The sequence below is a fragment of the Camelus dromedarius genome, chromosome 24 (genome assembly GCF_036321535.1).
Source record: "Camelus dromedarius isolate mCamDro1 chromosome 24, mCamDro1.pat, whole genome shotgun sequence".
Taxonomy (NCBI): Eukaryota; Metazoa; Chordata; class Mammalia; order Artiodactyla; family Camelidae; genus Camelus; species Camelus dromedarius.
In genome coordinates, this window is record NC_087459.1 from 21,822,371 (window position 1) to 21,839,482 (window position 17,112).

The 17,112-nt window shown below is 47.0% G+C and overlaps 1 protein-coding gene across 2 annotated transcripts; it reads left to right on the forward strand.

Moving 5' to 3' along the window:
* The first annotated feature begins 1,607 nt into the window (after positions 1 to 1,607).
* FUS (FUS RNA binding protein) lies at positions 1,608 to 11,661 on the forward strand. Of its 2 annotated transcripts, none has more exons than XM_031432835.2 (15): positions 1,608 to 1,695; positions 3,264 to 3,288; positions 3,380 to 3,534; positions 4,292 to 4,436; positions 4,642 to 4,820; positions 5,038 to 5,248; positions 6,852 to 6,886; positions 8,376 to 8,408; positions 9,206 to 9,309; positions 9,699 to 9,828; positions 10,081 to 10,182; positions 10,322 to 10,445; positions 10,768 to 10,868; positions 11,007 to 11,154; positions 11,460 to 11,661. In XM_031432835.2, exons 1-15 carry the CDS (start codon positions 1,683 to 1,685, stop codon positions 11,497 to 11,499), a joined length of 1,545 nt encoding a protein of 514 aa, XP_031288695.1. In that variant the 5' UTR covers positions 1,608 to 1,682; the 3' UTR covers positions 11,500 to 11,661. The 2 variants fall into 2 exon arrangements, with proteins under 2 accessions (XP_031288695.1, XP_031288696.1); XM_031432836.2 differs by having other exon boundaries at positions 1,611 to 1,695; positions 4,295 to 4,436.
* The last annotated feature ends 5,451 nt before the right edge of the window (positions 11,662 to 17,112 follow it).

Genomic DNA, 17,112 nt, shown 5'->3' on the forward strand with positions numbered 1-17,112 from the left:
ATAGTATGGCTGTATCACAGTGGTTCTCAATCTGAGGTGATGATGTAACTGCATCTCCAGCCAGGAGACAATTTTGGTTATTACAATGAGGGATTGTTACAAATACCTAACACAGATAGAGGCCAGGAATGCTGCTAAATATCCTCCAATACACAGGATAGTCCCCCACAGCAAAGAATTATCTGGTCTAAAATGCCAAGAGTGCTGAGATTGATACCGTGTTCTGTATAATAACTAAGTTAACCAGATCCTCTGTTGGTAGGCACTTAAGTGGTTTCTAACAGTTTGATATATAGACAATGCTGCAATGACAGTTGTATAAACTGAAGTTCTTGGTTGTGATTGTGGCTGATATTAATGGCAATTGACACTGGCTTCCATGTCAGGAATAACAGGGAGTAAGGGAGACTCTGGTCAATTGCACGCACATGCCCAGTTGCTTCTTGTTTCAGCTGCCCCTTGTCCTGTGGGAAAGTGGAGTGCAAGTTGCAAGTAAATTTGAATTTTACTTTTTGTCCTTGCTCTCACAGGAAGTGAACAGGCTTCAGAACACTGTAAAGTGTTCATATAATCAACAAAAGGAATGTTTTGCAGTCACACATGCCTGGATTTGAATTGGGACCCCTGATCCTTAGTTGTTCTATAACCATGGATTGTACTTGGCCTCTCTGACTCTCACTTTTCTTACCTATAAAATGGAGATATCTTTACTTTCTTCATGAGACTGTAATGGGTAAGCAATTAATTATGCATTTTGAAACAACTTAAGCCCTATACAAGTATCAGTTACTAGTGGCTCTCCATATTGGTTCAGGAAAATAAAAAGTAGCCCTCTATCAGTAAAAGGCTGGGAGATTCCAGATTTAAACTAAACGCTCTCTGAAATCCGGAGGGCTTGGGTTTTTCCATTCCATGGCTACTCAGGGGCTAGGCCGTGAGGTTGTTGGTGGGTGATCAGTGCTTGACCAGACTAGGACCCAGGGGTCCGGGCTAAACTCTATGCTTTCTTTCATATCAAACGTCACAATCCACAAACCCTGGTAAGGACTAAGGAGACGCAACCCTGAAAGACGATGCATGAAAACCTAGACGTAGGGAGAGAGTCGGTGTGTGTAGTCGGGGGAGGAACATTAGAGTTGGCGCCGGAGGGAGGAAGAGTCTGAAGCAGTGGGAGAGCAATGGAGCGCAGGAGCTCCCCATCGTGAATGAAAGTGGGGCCCAGTGAAAGGAGCCAGCCAGAGGAATTTCGGTTCCCGCCCCACGACTCCCAGCTTTGACTACAGTTCCGCCCGCAGACGCCCTCGGCCCCTCGCCCCGCCCCCGGGGGTAATCGGTCCGTACCATTATGCCCTCATAGGGGTGGACGTGAATCGTGAGGCTAGTCCTGCAGAGGAAATCTAAGTTCTCTGACAAAAAATAGGATTATGTATGTTATTGCAAGGTTCTTAGTTATTAAGTTTCCTTTCTCCCTGATAGGATCCTCCATCCTCCCTGAAGGGTGGCAGGAGTCCGGCCATGCTTCTCCCTTTCCTTTCCGCATTTGGTGCATTCCTCGGGATACGTAGGCGGGGAGGCGTACATAAACCTCGACGCAGGAGGCGGGGTTGCTCAGTCCTCGAGGCGTCGGTGCTCTGTAGCGTTGGAATTTTACTGCTACTCGGCCTGTGCGCGCGTGCGCGGACATGGCCTCAAACGGTAGGTGAGGGCGCGAGGCGGTGGTGGCGCGCCGGCCCGGGGCCTCGTTCCCTCCCACTTGGGCTTTTGTTTTTCGGTGGGACTCAGGCGGCGATCGCGTGTAGGATCTTCTCGCGTCGCTGGCGGGGAGCAGCGAGAGGGGTTGAAGGGGGAGGCCAATGTCGCCATTTTGTTTCCCTCTGGCGCCTTGCGCGGGGCGGGAGGTCCCCCCTTCGCAGCTTTTTTCCTTGAGGTGGGGGTTGGGAGGGACTCTTCTTAGTGATTGGAAACGTGAGAAACGGATGGAAATGCTCAGCCCCCGTAGCCTTTTCTCCCCGTGGTCCCCGGGCCCACGCTTGGGCCCGCTTTGTCGCAGTGCTGCATCCGGGCACTCGGTGCGCGCACGCGCTCTGCTAGCCCCTCCCCCCTTTCTGGCGGCGCGAACCCCCCTTCCCGCCTCGTTTAGGCCGGGCTTTTTGTCGCGAGACCCTCGTCTTGAGGCTCCGCGGCGCGCGTCCCGTGTGGGCCTGGCCCCCGGGGTCCCTCGGGAAGGGGCGGGACGGCCTGGTTCCCGCCTGGCTTGCCACGCGGCCGGGGGTGGAGGATCGGGATCAGGGCCGCGTGCCCGCTTAACGGCATGGGGGGGGTCCTCCTGTGGGTTTGAGGACTCGGCCCGAGGCTTTTCCCGCCTAAATTTACTCTTGGAGAGGTAGGAACTGAAAGGAACGGCCGCCTGAGGCCACACCCTCTCCCGATCCTTTTCCTTTTCCTGCGGGGGAAGCGCCTCGTTTCCTGTACGGAGGAAGTGATTTGATCTGGTCAGTGCGTCTTCCATGTGGCGTTTTAAAAGCGCTTTCGCTACCTTGGGTTCCCCGAGTCTCCCCACAGCTCCGGGGCAGGCAAGGGAAATGAGAAACGGACTCGTTGGGAGCCATAGGGCCGGGGACTTGAGTACTGGTTAACTTGCCTCCCGAGGCAAGCGCTTTGACGATGATCTCTGTCGTTTGGGATCAAACAGCTCTCTTCTGATCAGCTGGCTTTGCACTAAAAGCCCCCTTTTCCGGTCTCCCAAGACTGGCAATGGATGAAGAATGGCCTCTTTTGAGACATTCTTGTTCTTTGGGTTGAGAAAGTGGAGGCTGCATTCCAAATTCTGCCTCTGGCTAGAATTAAAACCTGTCCTGCTGAAGCATGTGTGTGACTTCAGCCTGATTGTTGGTGACACCTTCCTCGTTGAGCAGGTGTGAGAAGTAAGTGCTTGTAAATTTGTGCAGTTCTTGACATCAGTTTAAGTTGCAGAAAATTGTAGCTGTCCACCAAGACTCTTGGTTTTTCCAGTACTTAAGGCTTCTTGGTCTGTCTAGAAAGGCAGTTTTTCTTTGCGGTTCTTTATTGTAAGAAAACTTGACTTTGGTCTGCCAGCTTACCCCTCTCAACTAGGGTTTCATGAGGGAATTTATGCCCTTTTGGGTAACATAGTTTTGTTTGTTTTCTTATCTGGGAGCCCTGAGGCTGGATTAAGGCCTTTAGTTCTAGTCTACTCTCTTAGGGATGGCTGAAGGTAATATAATCGTATTTTTCTTTTGCAGACTATAGTCAACAAGCAACCCAAAGGTGAGTGTCATTCCTGGGCTTCCAGAGTTTGTAGAGGGCCAGGGTGGCTAAAGTGTCTTTTCCTGAGAACGCTGTTTTTTTTTTCCTCCAGCTATGGGGCCTACCCTACCCAGCCTGGGCAGGGCTATTCCCAGCAGAGCAATCAGCCCTATGGACAGCAGAGTTACAGTGGTTATGGCCAATCACCGGACACTTCAAGCTATGGCCAGAGCAGCTATGGTAGTTCTTATGGACAGACCCAGAACAGTGAGTCTCTTTTTTAGTGGGTCACCCCGCCTCTTCCTGTTGTTTCTGAATGTTGCTTTTCTTAAACCTAAGCAGTGCTGAAGTGTTGAAACTGTCCCATGTTGTTTTTCCCTTAACGAGTCTATGACCCTTAAAGCTCTTTGGAGTTTGAGTCCTTTCAAACAGAAAGGAAACCAACCTAATTGGGTTGTAATTGTTTTCTTTTATTTTGTTTTGACTTTTTATTTTTATTTATGCTGCACTTTTACTATTTCCCCTAAGCATGAAAATGAAATGTGAGTGAGAGTATTCCCTAAAGGGAGAAAAGTTCTAGGCATTTGATACTTAAAGGGAGAAAATGATTTGTTTGATGTTTGAAGTTAGACTGCTGTATATTACATGAAACACAAGGAGATGGAATTTTCCCTGAGGTCCTGAAGTGTAAACAATATGGGTTGTCCTATTTGTATTGCACACAAACAGGCAGGTTAAATGCTGTTAATGAGTAGGGATTTCTTGGGTTGTGATTTAGTGGTCCTGGAGTATGGCTTTGGTGCGGGTGGGATGAGATGGGAACTCTGGAGCTGGTAGACTTTGGAACGTTGGCTTCGGGTAGAAGAGAAGGGTAACTCTGAGTTGCAGGGTTTCCAGGCAGCTTTTTAGAGGCTGACTTTCAAGTATGGGTAGCATTAGGTCGTATATAATGTTTTCTTCAACCCATTCCTTGCCTCTTTTTTTCCCTCATGGCTTTTGTGATTTCCTTTTCTTTACCTTGTAGCAGGCTATGGCACACAGTCAGCTCCCCAGGGTTATGGCTCAACTAGTGGCTATGGCAGCAGCCAAAGTTCTCAGTCGTCTTATGGGCAGCAGTCCTCATACCCTGGCTATGGCCAGCAGCCAGCTCCTAGTAGCACCTCGGGAAGGTAAGGAGTTGTTGGGGGGGAGAAGGAGAGGACCGAAAGGTTAGGGGTGACTTAGTAAGGAATGATTATGTGATCAGCAATAGGAGTAATCATGGGAAGTAATTGGGAGGGAGGGGTCTCTATTGGGTACAGAGAATGGACTGTGCCAAAAGTGAAAGGACGTTTTGGACATGTTGACATTATAATTCTTTTTCTTTTTCCTTAGCTACGGTAGCAGTTCTCAGAGCAGCGGCTATGGCCAGCCCCAGAGCGGGGGCTACGGCCAGCAGTCTGGCTATGGTGGACAGCAGCCGAGCTATGGACAGCAGCAGAGCTATAACCCCCCTCAGGGCTATGGACAGCAGAACCAGTACAACAGCAGCGGTGGTGGAGGGGGTGGTGGAGGTGAGAAGGTGTTTTCAGCTTTTTCTCATACCTGTTTTCTGTAAGGGTTTGTGTTTTGTTTGACCCTTACCCTAAAAGTGTTCTTGAAAAATCTTACGTTCTTGTTTCCTAGCTTTCTTATTGTTTTCTGTTACCATTTATCTCTAGGCACTGTTGAATTGATTTGTGCCACTTCGCAGTCTTTTTTTTTCTTAAAGCATCCTTTCTTTCCTGACAGGTGGCTATGGCCAAGACCAGTCCTCCATGAGTGGTGGCGGCGGCGGTTATGGCAGTCAGGACCAGAGTGGTGGCGGCGGTGGCTACGGGGGAGGCCAGCAGGACCGTGGGGGCCGCGGCCGGGGCGGTGGCGGCGGCGGTTACAACCGCAGTGGTGGTGGCTATGAACCCAGAGGTCGTGGAGGCGGTCGTGGAGGCAGAGGCGGCATGGGGTAGGTGTCTTGTGAGCCAGGGAGTAACATTAGTGGGAAGTGTGGAGGGTTGCATGAATCTCCCTTAAAGCCAGTCTGTTAGTGCATGGTTAACCTTATTCTAGGGATTTCTGAGGGCTTTGATTTGGGAACATTGACTGTTTCTTCTTCATACATCCCCGTTTTATTTTTGTGAGAACTTGGGAGCCTGAGCTTCCACACCCACACTTCTATATAGAGACCTGAGTACTGACATCTCAATTTCTAAAGAAAAAGGAAAAACCTGGGGGTATGTGGATTGGAGTCATTGATACGCTAGGCAAGAAACATGGAAGTAAAGGCTTCTTTCTTTGCAAGGGCAACCGATGATCCCACTCCTGGTAGTAGGGAAACTTGTTACTTGTATTCCCACGTGTCCTCTAAGGGAGTTAATGGTTGACCTACTTGAGGTTCCGGGAATTTGCTACTCTCTCTTCCCCTATTCTGTAGTCACTTGAATCCACGAGCTTGATTTATTTGCACTATTTTGACTGACAGTAATGATCTGTGTGTGACTTGGTTTATGGGTCTATCTGAAGTGTGCAGACCTTTTGGACAAAATACAATATGCTTGACAGTGGTATCCCACCTATTTGCTCCACTGTCCCCCTTCCCCTGGTTACTTGTCCAACTGGACCTTCTTCCCCTTCCTGCTGAAGTTGAAGTAAAACCTTAGATTTGATGTTAAAGCATTTATCAAATCTGGTAAATATGATTTGAAGGACCCTACTCTGTCTCCCTTGAGAAGGGGAGGAATGTCAGTGTGTTACTCTTTTTTGGGAAAAAGTAGGATTTTTTAAGCGAATTTGTATATGGTAAGTATTCAGAGGTGGGTGGGGGCAGTCTCAAAAACTGTACAAAACTGAGGAAAACTCTGTTGTGTGCGTGTGTTTAATGCAAAACTTTAAAAAGAAAAACAACTGTTATGTGACTGTTAACTTGCTCTGCATTTTATGTGCCACAGGTATGAAAGGTGACATTGCAAAATACTCCGCTCTTCTCGCAGTGTAGAAGGGGTGACCCCGGGGGTGGGGAGAGATCAAAAACAGCTCAGTAGTTAGGGTAGGGCTTAGCTAAGTTTGTCTCGCTTTAAGGGGAAATTGCCTTTGGTTTTGACTTTTTATGGAATAGGGTTGGGTCTGCTTGCTGCTTTCAAAGCAAAAACCACAAAAATGTGTTCAGGGCTACCCCAGTCTGGTGTGAAATGTCTTCTGGGTAAATCCGGGGGTGTAGGGTTTTTAAACCAACTACTGGGTTGTCAACCACTCGCGACAAGAGGAAAAAACATCTGCTACATCGGAAGAACGACCAAGGAAAACGGGTCTTTTTTTTCCAGAGGAAATAGGCATATAACCTTTTAAAGCAAGAATTCTTAAAAATTGTGTCTGAGAAATTGCACACATGTGTGTGACATGCTCAAAGGTCAGACAAGGGGTGGTCAGGAAGGGGAATGTATTTTAGTAGCCACTTTGTATCATTTTCCCAAAACACCTACCCTTGTTTGGGGAATGTTGAACAAAATCAAAAAACGCCCTTTGTAGCCGTTGGAAGCTTCATGTCCTTTCTTCTAACTTGTCTTCTCCAGCGGAAGTGACCGAGGTGGCTTCAATAAATTTGGTGGTAAGTGAACAGAGTTTCCAAAATTCCCAACTCCCAGCAATGCTTTGTCTGATTGTTCATTTGCAGATGTCTTAGCGTGTTTTAAGTGTCAAAGGTTTGGAAGTGTCCAGAACACCTCTAGAAAGGTGTGGGGTAGAATGCCACCTGCTGCCAAATGTGTGCTAGCCTGGAGGCAGGCAAGGGTAAGACTCAGCAGTCATCTGGTACCAAATTGGTTTGACCCAGGTTAATAAGAGGCGTTTAGTAGGCCTCTGACAGGAGTGTTGCCACACCTGGCACTTAGTGATCACCGTTACGAGAAACTGGAGAGAGTGTGCTGGAACACGTGGTGCCAACTTGGCTTTAGGATCCTTTTGATCAGTGTGTCCAAGGCTAGTGTGTGTGTGTAACAACCTCCAAATGTTTTAATTCTGGACGAGGCATGTGAAATATTGCCCTGCCCTGAGGATGGTGATGTTGGTATATATTTATACGTTAAATACTGAATGGTGTCAATGCAATTCTACATACATGTATTTAAACTCAACTCAGATGGGCAAATAGAAACTAGCTCTGGGAAGGAAGGTGTGCACTACTTCCAAGAAAGGTTGGGAGCATGTGTGGCTCACGGGAAATAACCAGGTCTTATAACAGCACAAACTTGAATTCATGGAAAAATGGCAAATTTGAGAAGTCTCCCAGTAAGCTGGAACTTTTCTGGTTTGGTTAACTAACAAAAGGTTTCTTGATTTGTCTCAACATTTAAAGCCAAAGGCTTGGGTTCATGATTTAGGTGTCATTGAGTGTGGGTACAATACTTATATATGGTGAATTCAGATAAACTTTGGTCAAAGATGGTCTCTGGAAAAAAAAATAGAGGCTGCATTATGGAAATAAGATTTCTGGTCTGTTCCCTGGGACATGCTTAAAAATACAATAGCTATTATGTATGATTCTTATTTTCATGTGGTTTTGGGGGAAACAACATGGTTTTAAGAATGGTTTCTAAAGATGAAATTAAAAATTGTTCCACGAGAGATAAGTGTCTTTGGTGTTAAAAGTTTGGAGAAACTGGACGCATATCACATTGCTGGTGGTGAGCCCATTTCTCTCGGGTGAGAGAACAGGGCCAAGCTATGAGTTGGTTTGTTAACTTCAATGGATCTCCCTCCTGGCCCTCCCAATCTGTGCTGAGGACATTTACCAGCCTGAGCTGGGGGAGGCAGCATTTTCTGAAGTGTGGAGTTGTCCCTGTGGGGACTCAAGTTACATACAGATCTTAAGAAAAGGGGCCTGTGTCTTCCCCAGACCTGCCTAGGATTTTCTCTGGGCGGGCAGCCCAGGACAGGGTTTGGAGTGAGGCTGTGAGCACTTACCCGATACTTTGCAAAAGTTTGGATTTGATGTTATCTTTTTTCTTGAGGTCTCTACCTGTTGACTGACGGCTCCTCTTTCCTTGTTTTTTGTTTTTTGTTTTTTTTTTTGTTTTTTTGTTTTCATGTCACTTAAGGCCCTCGGGACCAAGGATCACGTCACGACTCTGGTAAGTCCACAGGTGGCATGAAAGAATGGCTAAGCTGGTAGCAGGACTTTGACTGGATGTTCTCTGAAACTTAAAAAAAGGAATCTGAAAAAGCAGGAGTAGAGAAGAAGGGAAATGCGGGGAAGAGAGTTGAGGTGTAGTTGTACTTAGCAGTGGTTTATAAATGAGCATGTATCAGAAATAACTGATAGGGTGATTTTCTTACCCAGCAATTAAGTAGGCCTGGGAGGAGCTGAGAATTTGCATTTTTAACAAGTCTCAGGAGATGCCGATGCATCTGTGTGTGGACCGTAATCCTGAACTGCTGGTTTAATTAGTGCTTTTGTGAACATGGATCATGACCAAATTAGTGAGCGAAAAAGACATAAAGGGAAACATTTAGTGTATTTTTTGTTTTAATAATGTTTGTATACTGGATTTTAGTGTAAGATAAGTTTCTTAACTTGGCTCTTCAACTGAAAGTTGACAAACAGTGGTGTACTTTGTGGTCTTGGGCAGGTAGCTCCTGAGCCCTGTTTTTTTTTAATGAGCAACATGTTTCAAAGGGTAGTTGTAAAATTAAGCTTTAATTTGTGAAGTGGCTAGCATACAGGCACTCAGATAATGGAACATGAGGAATGGGGCTTTCTTTCATTTGTCTGACTTAAACCAAAATATATTGCTTGCTTTCAGAATTTTTTTCTTTGAAAGCTTAGTATCAAGTATTCCTTAAAGTTAGGTTATTAAGAGTCACTGACTTGTTTTATCTTTTTTTTTCTCTCTTCAAATTCATGTTACCTCCTGCGTTCTACAAGCAGAACAGGATAATTCAGACAACAACACCATCTTCGTGCAAGGCCTGGGCGAGAATGTTACAATTGAGTCTGTGGCTGACTACTTCAAGCAGATTGGTATCATTAAGGTACCTGTGGAGCAGTGGGTGCTTTCTCTCAAGTGTTGCAGGCTTTTGGATTTCACACCTTAGTAAGAATGAAAGTCTTAAGGGCTGCCTGCATAATTTGTTGAGGAAAGAACATTAACTGTTGCCATTTTTAAAAAGACATCACCTTTTAACCCAAAAAGGCATAACTGACTCAGTTGATAAAAAGGGAATGTCTAAAACTTGAATTTGTAGTCTATAACCTTTAGTCTCATCTTTTAATATTGAAGTGAGAAACAATTATAGTTGATAGCTTTAAGTTACAGGTGAGATACGGAAGTATGGTTATGATAGACCTCAGGTTGTGGAGGTGGAAGGTGGGTAGTGCTATATCCTGTAAGACTGATGTTATCTCATGTTGCTTTCTTCAGACAAATAAGAAAACGGGACAGCCCATGATTAATCTGTACACAGACAGGGAAACAGGCAAGCTGAAGGGCGAGGCAACGGTATCATTTGATGACCCACCTTCCGCTAAAGCAGCTATTGACTGGTTTGATGGTATGTGTTGTGAGGAGGCTGGCAGTGGCGGTGGGGGATCGGGCAACCAGCATTGGGAAGCAGGCTACATTTTGAGGATTTCTTTAAGTTGTCTAACACTTTCTACTATTCTGGTGTAGTCTTATTTTTGTTTGTCTCATGAGAGTATGAACTTAAAGGAAGTCCACTTAAAGGAAGGCAGGGTCTTCCCTTGATTGTACCGTGTGCTTTTGGAACCACAGGTCTTAATATATACCTCCTTTATTTCTTTAGGTAAAGAATTCTCTGGGAATCCCATCAAGGTCTCATTTGCTACTCGACGAGCAGACTTTAATCGGGGTGGTGGCAATGGTCGTGGAGGCCGAGGGCGAGGAGGTGAGAAGCTATTTCTGCTGCTCATATAATAGGTGATGGGGAGAGAGGGGAGGCAGGGTGGGTGTTAAGGGCTTGCGTGGAAAAGGTTAGCTTAGCCATACTTGGAAGGGGAGCAGATCCATACTTGTATCTCCACTAGGACCCATGGGCCGTGGAGGCTACGGAGGTGGTGGCAGTGGTGGTGGTGGCCGAGGAGGATTCCCCAGCGGCGGTGGTGGCGGTGGAGGACAGCAGCGAGCTGGGGACTGGAAATGTCCTAATCCGTGAGTGAAATTTCTTTTTCTCTCAGCCCTCTTACCTGTGTGCTCTTTGATATTATGGTAGAATTTGTTTTCCAGCTAGTAAATGTCAAGGCTACGCTGATGGGGACAGGCTTACCTAGGTAAGGTGGCTATAGTGGGAGAGGCACTGGACTAGGTTCAGTAAGCCACAGTTCTTGTCTGGCTCTGCTCCTGAGAAACAAGCCTTTTTTTGCCTTTCTGAGGCCTCAGTTTTCCTTGTGTGTCCTTAAATTCCTTGCAGTCTTCCTTATTCTAGGTCTTGGCTATTCCCCCTCCCCCAAACTAACTGTCTTATTTTCTTCAGTACGTGTGAGAACATGAACTTCTCTTGGAGGAATGAATGCAACCAGTGTAAGGCCCCTAAACCAGATGGCCCAGGAGGGGGACCAGGAGGCTCTCACATGGGTAAGGAAGAGGCAGAGCTGGTAAGAAGAGTTGGGATCAGATAGATCTTACTGTTTAGCAAGGAGGCTAAAGGGAAGGTAGGAGGGATTTGGGGGATATGATACGGGGATGTGATACACCCTGTTTCTTTTTCCCTAGGGGGTAACTACGGAGATGATCGTCGTGGTGGCAGAGGAGGCTATGATCGGGGCGGCTACCGAGGCCGAGGAGGGGACCGTGGGGGCTTCCGAGGGGGCCGGGGTGGTGGGGACAGAGGTGGCTTTGGCCCTGGCAAGATGGACTCCAGGTAAGTCAGACTCTAAATTGAAGTGAAAGTAGAGCAACTGAACAGAAGTCATGGGATTGCAAGGTTTTTAGAAGGTGGTTTGGTTTTGAGGGCTAGGTTGGAAAGCTGAGACTGTAACCACATTGGGTGGGGGAGGAGGGAAGGAACATTGTCTGGGGAACTTATCTGTAGACCCCCATTTACACCCTATAACGTATAGAGATGAAGTATTTCTTGGGGTTAGGTAGCAGGGGCAGATAGGATTTTGGGGGTGGGGTGGGTGGAGAAGTTGGTGACTCAGACCTAATGGATGCTCTTTCTTGCAGGGGTGAGCACAGACAGGATCGCAGGGAGAGGCCGTATTAGCCTGGCTCCTGACGTTCTGGAGCAGCTTTTCTTCCTGTACCCAGTGTTACCCTCATTATTTTGTAACCTTCCAACTCCTGATCACCCACGGGTTTTTTGTGTCGGACTATGTAATTGTAACCATACCTCTGGTTCCCATTAAAAACCATCATTTTAGTTAAATTTTCTTTCTCTTCCCCCTCTTCACTCTGCTGGAGGTTTGATGTCCAGGTCAAGAATGTGGGGAGTTTTCCTCTGCAGGTCAACCTGCCTAGCAGGAACTGGAATAAAGTGTTCGATACTTGGTCCAGGGGAGAAGAGGTCAAGTGGTAGCCTTGAAAGTAGAGATCAAACTTTCCTGTCATGGCAAAAAAATGGATGAATGAAAGGGTAAATGAAAAAATACACGATGTATTGCCCCAGGTTTGTCCAACTACATGGAGGTTTTCCTTTTACCGTGTTAATTTATACACTGATTTTAGTGAGTTTATTATTTATAGTGGTTTTGTTTTTTTGTAAGGACTCTTGGCTCTTGTGACACTTTATTGAGGGTGGGGCTCAAACAAATTAGGGTTCCTTTGGGGCAGTATTCAAGCTTCACTCTGACTGGAGCACGATGTTAAGCCAGTTGGGTTTTTTACAGGAAGGAGAGCACCTACTTAATGGTAGGTGTTCTGTGGCTTTGCTCACTCTACTCCTGGCAGAAAGCGAAGGGCATGGGTTATGTGACTCAATCAGAAAATGGTAGATGCTGGATTGAGTCTGTGCTGACTTCATTTTCATTGGCATTTCATTCTGAAATCTTTCTTTTGAAGGGGACAGACTCCTGTCTCAAACATTGTTCGGTTAGGCCTTAAGAGGATGCCAGGTTTTAGGGAAAGAGGCTTGGGAATGAGAGGAGATGAAAAGGGGGCAGGTTATCTGGGAAACTGAGGTAGAGGCAGTTTTTTCTGTTTCAAGGTGAATGGGCTCGCGGCCCCCGCCCCCCCCCCCCCCCCCAATTTTCCTTTGGTAGGTATCTGCTGTAGGGAGACGATGGTCTAGTTGGGTAACGTTCACATCCTGCCTATACACAGAGGACTGTCATTGGTATTTTGAGAAAGAAAGGTGGAGCCGATGAAACCTCAGAATAGTGCCCCTCCACTTTGCATACTTCTGCTGACCCCAGCCGTCCCTTCTTTTTTTTCAGCTCAAACTGTTTAAAAAACTTGCCCAGGCCTTCTGATCAGTTGTGCAGCATGAATTTTAGTTACATAGAACTGAAAATTAACAGCCAGCAGCGGAAGAAAAGGCTCTAAGCTGTTGGAAGCACAGCTTTTCAAGTACCTGGGAGCCCTGGTTGGGAAGTGCTTTTCTCTTTGTTTAATAAAATAGTCCAGTGTGCTCTTTGGAGGAGTTGATTTCATCCTCAAATCTCTGTTGACTGGAGATGGAAGTTGCAGCTTTGTCAAAAGGAATAGCTGCTTTCCCCTCCCTGCTGAGTAGGCGTGCTTTACCAAGAGTAGGTGGAGAATGGCTGACGTTCTCCAGGCAGCCGTTTGATTAGGCGCAGTGAGCTTGGTACACGTGAGAAGCCAAGGACGTGGCTGTGGCGGTGGTTCTCTCCCTGTTGTGGTCACGCTGCCTCTGCTGTTTTGTTGATGTGCTGCTGCTTACAACGATGTTTTGTTTGAATGGTTTGATCCATGTCTCTTGAAAAGTTTTTTACGTGTTCACCTGGTAGGGGTTAGGCTTTGGTTGTGTTTCCTTCATCCCTGCTGCTAGTAGTGAAGGGGGGTTGAAACTCTTGGTGAGACCTGAGTACTGACTGGGACTGTTAGCATTTAGTTCTTATGTCCTTTAAAGGGCTTCAGTGATTGATTGGCCTGACGCTCAAGTAAAAGAAAACTGGGCCCCAGGTACCTAGTGGGTAGATCCAGTTTGGCGGGCTTTTCCAGGAGAATGGATGAAGACAACAGAATGTTGGTTCTGAGGCATTGATTCTGGTGCCAACTCATCACTGGTGAGAAAGTAGGCGTCTCACCCCCCAGGGCTTGGATTTTGGGCCCTCTGCTCTGCTGCATTCCCTTGTAAGCACTAGGCCAGTAAAAAGCCACTCATGTTTCTCTGATGAGGATCCTAGGCTAATCTCTTGAGTTGTAAAGAATACATTATTCTTACTGAATTATTGAAAATGGTCTTCAGTGTTGGAGCACTAGGTACCTGGCTTTTTTGAGACAGGCTAACTAGTAGGAAGAAGTGAGGGTGGGATGTGAATGGGGAGAAGTGTGCTGCAGATCTCTGCCTCCTGATTTAGTTCTCCAGTCTTTCATCTATTTCAGTAACTTGGATATAGGGCTGAGGTTAAGTCATGGATGGGTCCAGTGCATATGATTCAGTACATCACATCTTTATCTAGGCGTGCTGCTTCCCACTTCAGTCTCCAATCAGTCATCCACCAGGGGTTTTGAAACCAAGCCCCAATCCCTGGACTAGTCTGCCAGATGCTCAACTCAGTGTGATGTGTGGGATCCCACCTGCAGCCATTCCTCTCCAGTCTGCAGAACTCAGACTCCCTTTTGTACCTTTGGGCCTTCAATACTTAGCCTCTTTTCTTTCATCTTTAACTTTTTATTTTGAAATGACTCAGACTTGGAAGATTTCCACAGAAATCACCTTGTTTACCTCCCCATGCGGACAGTAATCTTTGTGGTGCTGGGGCGTGAGAGCCAGGGAAGTAGTGTCAGATGGATCTTGCCAGGAGATTTGATTTTAGGGCTGGTAGGAATTGGCCCTCAGTCCTGTGGTGGTAGCACAGGTAAGGGCTTTCAAAGACCATTGGATCTAAGATACCCAACATTCTTCAGGCGGGAACAGACAAGCACGCATCACTGAAGGGAGAAGGAGCCGGGCTTTCCAGGCAGCGCCCTGCACGTGCACCGCAGGGTGGCAGTGTTGCACAGCTGTGCTGATTCCCTGTAGCTGTTCTGTGCAGGATTCTTAGGGCTTGGCTGCAGGGTGGGGGCCTGTCTGTCAGATCTGTCCCAATGGGCTATTTTCTTCGTTTCGTTTTTTTTCAGAAGTTGAGGGAAAGCCAGCCCATCCTGTGTACTGTCTTCCTGAGTGAAAAGCAAGGCAAATCCCTCTGTGGGAAGACCTCTGCAGACCTGCCACAGTCTGAGGTGGCAGAGCTAAATCCTCCCAGTAGCAGTGTGTCTTAAGTTGAATACATACGTGAATCTCTTGGCAGTTTGGTTAGCATGTGGATTCTGATTCGGTGTATGGGTCCAGGTGAGGGGCAAGCTCTCTGGCGGTGTTGACACTTGCTGTTTCAGCAGCACACTTTTAGAGTCTTGCTCTGAAGTTCCGCAGAGACTCCGGTTCTGTATCCCCTCCACCTTCCCTGTGAAAGGGAACTTGATTCTGTATGTGGACAGTTTGAGCTGGGAGCTAAGAGGAAGGTCACTCACAGAAGGCTGGCTCCTTTGGGTTTTCTAATTCTCACAGGCCCAGTGAACACTGACTATTGTTTGTTGTCTTGTGATGCTTGGAGATTTGGGCAACAAATGTCAATTTTTGTTTTGAGGTGTTACTCTAGGAACACAAACATCCTAGAGATCGTTGTTGACACTAATGTACTTGCTGCAGGCCAGTTGCTGTTCGGTGGTGAGCGGTCCAGTTGTTCCTACTTCATAGAAGGGGATGCTGAGGTACAAACTAGCCTTAGTCTCATAACTAAGGGTGAGTGGGGTAGAGTAGGGATTTGAATCTGTCCTTTGGCTGTGGAAGTTGTGTCCTTAACCACCATGCAGTGGCTGATAGAACTCTTAAAGCTCCCCCCCCCCCCCCCGCCCCACCATGAGAAGGAAAAATAAAGCCCCCAAGAAGCCTTTGAACTTAGGGAGCTGTTTCTTCCAACCGTTTCTTTTGCCTCAGGTCTGCACTGGTTTTTGCAGCTGCTCTGCTTGAGAATCAGTGCAAGGAAGTGGTAGCTCCATCCCATGAGAAGTATTAGGTTCCTGTGGTTTTAAAAGAAATCCTGTTAGACACTAGAGATACACAGTGACTTATTTTTTACATCCAAGGCACCGTACAGAGGTTGAAAAGACATCTTTATGGGGCGCACTCTAACGGAAGAGTCCTGTGTGAAAACAGACATGACAGTTCGGTTCGCTCTACCACAGACCCTGTGGGAAGTGCCACTGGAACGCAGAGGAGGGCCGCCTTGGTGTGCTGGGACGGCTGGATTTCAGGGTGTCTGGAGTTACGGGACCAGCATGTGCTAGGGCGTGGGGCGTGAGCAAGTGTTGGGATCGTGGGGTAAGTGAAGAGGCAGATGAGAGAGGTTCAATGGGATCCTTAAGGGCCAGGCTGGAAAGGGGAGCCTCAGTGTCCTAATGTTAGACGTGAGACAGTCTATTTCCGTGATCAGTTTTGATCACTCAGGCCCTTGAAGGTGGTTGACTAGAAGCAGGGAGAGTCAAGAGATCTGTTGTAGGTAAAAGACACGAAGGCATAAGACAGGTGGGAGCTGTGAAGTTGAGGAAGAAGGCAGTTGGACATGGAAGAGCTGGCATCAGCAGGATAAACTAAATCTGGGCTTTATGGAACATGTCAGGGTTTCTTGTTTTCTGGTTAGGCTGCTGCTGTTGCCATATGTCAGGATACAGGGATGGTGAGAGGAAGACAACTTCAGTTTGGGAAATGGTAGGTCCTTTCAGAATGTTCATCTCAGGGATTGAGTAAGTCTTAGATTGTAAGACTCAAGAAGATTTGGTAGAAAAGGGACGGAATGGGGAGCATCAGCATTTATTTTATGGGGTGGCTGGCTAAAGAAGATGCCCCCACAGGATCCTGAGTGTTAGGGATTGTTCCCACTTTTCGGGAAGCTCAGCTTTCCTCCTGGAGTCCTGAACAGCATTAGGAGCAGTCCCATGTGACTGTGTAGCTTTGACAGTGGTCATGTTCTTAGCTCCTAGATAGCTTCCTTCTATCACTGTTTTTTCCTGTTGCTCTGGTGATCCAGTAACCAGAATAGGGAAATGTTACACAGACTGTGTGGTGCTGGTTGGGGGTTGGGGGTGGGATGTACATAAACACTGCATTTGCTAATTGTGGCATCTAGGGAGTGAGGGTGTCCCAGGTGGAGTCTTCAGACAGCTTTGTTCATTCTGGGCCAGTGTGTCGTCGTGGATGGCACACCTTGTACCCTCAAACGTGGATTCCTGTGTTTGATGATCTGACTGCTTAGGGTAGGCTGGCTTTCTTGGGGGCCTCCCTTTGCTTTGCATCCTTCTCCGCTGCTGCCCAGGCTAGGTGCCTATTTTACACAGGGTATTGTCCTAGGGTCCTGGTTCCCTGAAGGGCTCTGGAAAGACCCTGGGGAGTGCTGTTTTCTGGAGAGAAATGCTATGTTCCTTTGTTGGCCAAAAATCCAAAAATCTATCAAGAGAAGAAAAACTACTAGAACTCATTTCCTAAAATTTTGCTTTTATGATTGGCATGTTTTCTGAGCAAAAGAAATCCCTTTCAGCAAGTGGGAGGGAGCAGAGGGAGCAGTGAAGCCTGCTAGTGTCCGTGCTGGAAGAGGCCATACAGTGACACTTGGTGGCCTGTGCTCTTCTGTCCTGTGTATACGTGATACTCTTGTCTCTT